The sequence below is a fragment of the Nicotiana sylvestris genome, chromosome 2, assembly GCF_000393655.2.
Source record: "Nicotiana sylvestris chromosome 2, ASM39365v2, whole genome shotgun sequence".
Lineage (NCBI taxonomy): Eukaryota > Viridiplantae > Streptophyta > Magnoliopsida > Solanales > Solanaceae > Nicotiana > Nicotiana sylvestris.
The window spans coordinates 67,501,448-67,507,249 of record NC_091058.1 but is presented as its reverse complement, the minus strand read 5'-3'; the positions used below and the strand labels follow the sequence as shown (position 1 = coordinate 67,507,249).

General features: G+C 41.1%; 1 protein-coding gene across 1 annotated transcript; it reads left to right on the top strand.

Moving 5' to 3' along the window:
* Positions 1 to 252: 252 nt before the first annotated feature.
* LOC138885027 (uncharacterized) lies at positions 253 to 984 on the top strand. Its single transcript, XM_070165911.1, has one exon. It carries the CDS (start codon positions 253 to 255, stop codon positions 982 to 984), a length of 732 nt encoding a protein of 243 aa, XP_070022012.1.
* Positions 985 to 5,802: the final 4,818 nt, after the last annotated feature.

Here is a 5,802-nt window from a genome sequence, read left to right as displayed (position 1 = left end):
AGAAAAGGAAAGAAAAGAGAAGATTGAAATGAATAAATTGGGATGATGCCATATGACCTTCATACCCTCGAAGTCATGTTAGAACTGATAACTGTGATTAGGAGCATTGCACACAATGTGATATTTTAGCTGTTAAATGCCCTAACGCTAACGGGATGACCTAATTTTGTTCCTTTTGTTATAAAGCAGAAAGGTGGTTGGTTTGTGGTTTTAAAGTGGTAACTTTTCTCTACAACATAAAGTTAAAAGGCAATGGCAGATGACAACAGAACTGAGTTTGTCGATACGGGTGCCCAAAAACAATTAGTTGAACAGGACAATGGGTTGGTTGAAGAGGTCAGGATGTTAAGACAACACATGATGGACATGTATCGGGCTTGGATGACTGGGAAGGCACCACCCCCGCCACCACCTATCTTCCTAGATGTTTCCCTTACCCAAACTCCGGACGCAGTGCCAGATGATTCCCCATACTCTCTAAATCCACTCGCTTATCACAACTTTTCCAACCACCCTAGTAGCTCCATCACTCATCCTCCAATTAGATTTCCCAAAAATCGCCCTCCTATCTTATCCACTATCTCGAAGAATGAACACCTACTCAAAGCTCACGATGCCCAATATTACCCCTCAGAGGTTACCCACAAGGTTCTTGACTCATACAATCAGAACCCTGGGAATGAGCTTCATGTTGAAAATGAGAGGTCAGCAGGAAAAGAAGGGCAATATGAGATATCCAGGAAGCTGAAAAGCATGCAAGGGATGGGAGACCAGGTTAACATGTCTTACAAAAAACTGTGTATGTTCCCGGACGTTTGGTTGCCCGCGAGGTTTAAAGTGCCAAAGTTTAACTTGTATGATGGGTGTGGAGATCCGGTAGACCATTTGAGGGTTTATTGCAGTGAAATGAGAAGTGTCGGCGAGAAAGATGATTTTTTGATGGTGTATTTCAGTAAGAGCTTAACTGGGGCAGCTTTGGAATGACATAATCGTCAAGATGTCAGTAAGTGACGTACATTTGGCGACATGGCTCAAGATTTTGTTCGGCACTTTCAATACAAATTAGGCATTACCCCAGACCGCTCCTCCCTATATAAAATGGGAAAAGAAGCCGGAGGAAAGCTTTAGGGAGTTTGGGCTCAGATGGAGGGAGTAAGCTGCTCGAGTCAGCCCCATGATTGATGGAGAAGAAATGGTTGAGCTTTTCCTAGATGATTAGGAGCCCACCTACTTCAGTCATTTGATTCGGACCTTGGGTAAACCTTTCAATGATGTGTTAATAATGAGGGAGAGGGTAGAAGAGGGAATCAAGTCAGGCAAAATCATGAGTTATTTGGCATTGAAAGATACTACGGAAGACATTCAGAACATCCCAATAAGTTTGGGTGGAAGAAAGAGAAATAGAAAAAATGATCCGCTGGGCATTCCTGCTCAATACTTTCAGCCTCGACATCGACCCCATGAATATCCTTGTGCACCAGATGATCCTACCCAATGCTACTTCTCTCCACGTAACCCCCAAAGTCGTACATCACTTTCCTAGTACCCTATCCACAATGCACCATCATATGCTCCACACCAACGAGGCCCGCGATGGCCCGCACCACTTCCCTAAATGTCTTATCCGCCCCCTCAAGCATATCAGCCACCTGCCCGCAAAAGGTTCCAACCGAGGCCAGAATACAAACTGAAAAATACTGCTGAAAAAAGAAAAGGCTTTCACCCCTATTGGAGAATCATATGCCAGTTTGTTCCAAAGGTTGAGGCAATTGGACATGTTGAAGCCGATTCAGATAAAAATGCCAAACCCTCTGCCAAATAATTTTGATTTTTCTCAAAGGTGCGCATATTTCTCCGATGCCCCATGTCACAGTACAAAAAAGTGTTGGCACCTGAAAAATGCGATTCAGAAGCTTATTGATCCTGGTGATATTGTCGTGCAAAATCCAGATGCAGTAGACACTAGCCAGAGTCCATCGCCTGTTCGTAATGAGACGCATATGGTGGGTATGATTTGTTATGAAAAGGAATATGAGAATTCTTCTGAGATCCTCGGAGGTCCACGCGCTGCAAAGCTTTTGGCGCTATCAGAGGTTGATCTTAAGAACGAGCCGGCAAAAGGAACCCAAAAGCAATTTATTAAGAACAATGTGATGAAGACTTGTGAAGGTCCTAGTATTGTTGATGCAGAACTCAGTGGCTAAGATGTTGAGCTTGGTGATTGGAAAGATGCTCCTTTTTTGGTTAGCCAGGGAGGAGTCTTGGTGGTTTATTTTGTTGTCATTTCTGTTGTCCGGTTTATTTCAGGGTTGTAATCCGGATATTGTGCTGTGGATCAAACCCTTTTATCCTTTTATTTTGCTTGGTTTGTTTAGTCGTAGTAACTCGTTTAGCGCTGTCTAGGTTTGTTCCAGGGTTGTAACCCCAGTTTAGTGCTTATTTTGTTGTTCAAACCCCTTCACCGGTTGTCTAATGCAATTTTCTGTTTTCTATTATTTCTAGTCATTTCTGTTTAGTTCTCTTCTCCTTTTATAGTTCTCTTCATGCTGGTTCTGGTGACATGACATGCACGCATAATTCTAGGCCTAGTCTTAAAAGTTATTTTAATCATGAAGAAATGAAACAATTTTGAAAATGATAGGGACATTTGAGGAACATAAGTACAGATTTGGACATTTTGAGATCATTTGACGCCCGAACCATGTGAAACTGGGGCAGATAATTTGGGAAGTTAATAAGGTGACAAGAATTCGCTAAAGGAGAATGCATCCCAGACAGTTTGAATCAAGCTACTTTGAGTTCAAATGCATCTCAAGTTACAAGATAAAGTCAAGAAAGTTGTCTCCGAATTGACGGAGGATATCCATTGTGAAGAGAGAATCACCCAACGAGGGTTCTGTACTTAACAAGGCACTAAAAAAATGGGAAGCATATTACTGATATCAATGTCAAAGTTGTAAAAGAAACGTTGTGTGTGCTATTCCTTTTTCATTTCAAGTTGCATTTGTTGTACTTGGCATTTTCAGGGATTGGGAGGCCCTCTTTCAGCTACCCAAACACTTATACCATTCGATACCGTTTTTGAGCCTGTACTAATTTCTTTGACCTTCCCTCTTTTGGAATTAAGTTAGAGTCATACAAAAAAAGAAAAAAAGTTCATGTCCCCATAGGTTTATTTTAGAAGTTCATTCCAAAAGGAAGATTCAAAAAAAGAGAAAAATAGAGATAAAAAAAAGAAAAGGAAAATAGTAACAAAAAGTAGTCATGTGAACTACGTTCGACCTGATTCTTGTCACCACAAGATACGTAGGCAGCCTCACGGTTGGTCGCACCAAATAAAATCTTTCATAATCCCACGAAGTCGAGAGTGGGAAATTCCAAAAAAAAAAAAAGAGGGAAAAATAGATTCAAATTCCCCTGCTTTAGAAATTGGGGTAAAGGTTTTAGAATGGATTCCAAAAGTTGTAAATAAATTAACCTCATTGTCATAGTTACTTTGAGCTTTTATGATATCCTTTCTTTCTAATCATGTCCAACAGCCACATTATAGTCCAAGAAAGCCCTCCCGGATAATCTTTGAGAGTGCTGAGTTTAGACATGCCAAGGGTATATGATGTTTTACTATGGGTAATGCCTTGTCATCTGCAAAATCGGAAGAAATAAGAAGAAAAAGAACAAAATGAGAGAGTCTTACTGGTGAAAACCTTCACAGGCACCATAAGGCGACGGTGAGTCGGGAGAAATAACAAAATGAGAGAGGCTTGATAGTGAAAACCCTTCAGGCACTACAAGTCAAATAAGGATCGGGAATCGAATTGGATAATTAGAGCATTGAAGCCCAGTTTCACGGCTTAGGGGGTATAACAAGAGTTGAACATCAGACTTGCTTAACAGATTAGGACACTTAATCCAAAGGTGCATATCATGGTCATTAGAGTTGGTATCCACATTTGATAAGTTTCTACTTTGTAGTTTTCTGGTTAGGAATCATCTCTTTCCATTGTCTTTTACTCCGTTCCTTTTGTCTTGTTTACTCCCTCTTCCCAAGTCTGTTTGGTCAGAATAAGTGAGGAATGACTTCAAAATTTTCCACCAGCTTTCCAATTACACAAAACGGGATATGGCTAGCATATCAAAATGGTATAAGTCAGGAAAGAACAGCATGCGCACTGAGTTGGTAACAATCAACGTGCTTTGGGGTTCATGTGAAACTCGAAGTTTCGGTATATGTCAATTCATGAGTACAATGCAACAAATAGAGGGCTTGGATTTTGAACGAATTAGAGGTATTTTCTATGATAAGGTTGACCAAGAAAGTGGTTAACCAATAACAAGCAATGTCTTCCAAGTGGAAATCAAAGCTATCATGGCAAATGAAGGAGCAATAGACCTCAATGCCAAGGCCAAGAAAGAACAACAAGCGCATCGAGTTGGTAAAAAGCAATGTGCTTTGGGATTCATGTGAAACACAAAGGCTCAGTATATGTCAATGCATGAGCACAATACAACAGATAAATGGTATTGGGTTTGAACGGATCAAGGGTATTTTCCGTGATAAAGGTGACAGAGAAAGTGGTGAGTCAATAAACAGGCAAGGTTTTTCGAGCTGAAATCGAAGTTATCATGGGAGTTTAAGGAGCAATCGCCCTCAAAGTCAAGACCGCAAACCAACCACCATGTTTTAACTCACAAGTTTTCTTTGATTGAAACAGGGGCAGGAAATTTTGTTTGTTCCGGAGAAACCCTCCGTGAGGAAAGCAGGTACCAGACAAGCTCGATAGTGAATTCCAATACTTTCCTGGATAACAGGATTTTGTAAGTTTTGAGACCATCACAAATGACAAGGTCTGACGAGAGGGCTACTTTTGAGAAGTATAATTTGGCATCTAAGCTTTTCACTTTTGAGATAAGGCTTGGTTTAAAATTTTCAGGATAAAGGATTTTAGTTTAGCATTTATTCTACTCACAGATGGTCCCAATACCAAACTGGGGCAGAAAAATTTCTTTTGTTTTGTTTTTATGATAAAATCAGGCACCCACCTAGAGAACAAAGGGAGGGCGGTACAAGTTCAAAGGAAAGCGGATCAAGTTAGGCAATCAGGCACCCCCCCAGAGAGCAAGGAAAGACAGTTCAAAGGAAAAGCAGTCTCAAGAGGAAGTAGTTCAAATTCAGCAATCAAGAGCCCACCTGGAGAACAAAGGGAAAATAGTTCAAGTTTCGAGGACAAGCAGTACAAGTGATGGAAATCAGGTGCCCAACTGGAGAACAAAGGTAAAGCAACAACATTCAAATGAGTTCAGCATTCAGAAGCCCACCTGGAAAACAAAGGGAAGTAGCAAGGTTCAAAAGAGTTCAGCAATCAGGAGCCCACCTGAAGAACAAAGGGAAGCAACAAGGTTCAAAGGAGTTGAGCAATCAGGAGCCCACCTGAAATACGAAGGGAAAACAACAAGGTTCAAAGGAGTTAAGCAATCAGGAGCCTACCTGAAGAATGAAGGGAAAGCATCAAAGTTCAAAGGAGTTCAGCAATCAGGAGCCCGCCTGAAGAATAAAGGGAAGCAGTTCAAGTTTCGAGGAAAAGCAATGCAAGTGTTGGTAATAAGGAGCCAACCTGGAAAACGAATGGAAGCAGGAATGTTCAAAATAAGACACTAATCAAGAGCCCACCTGGAAACCAAAGGGAAGTGGCAATGTTCAAAGGAAGACAGCAATTAGGAGCCCACCTGGACAACAAAGAGAGAACAAGGAAAGTTTCGGAGGAAAGGAAGATAATTCAAGTGTTGGAAATTAAGAGTCCACAT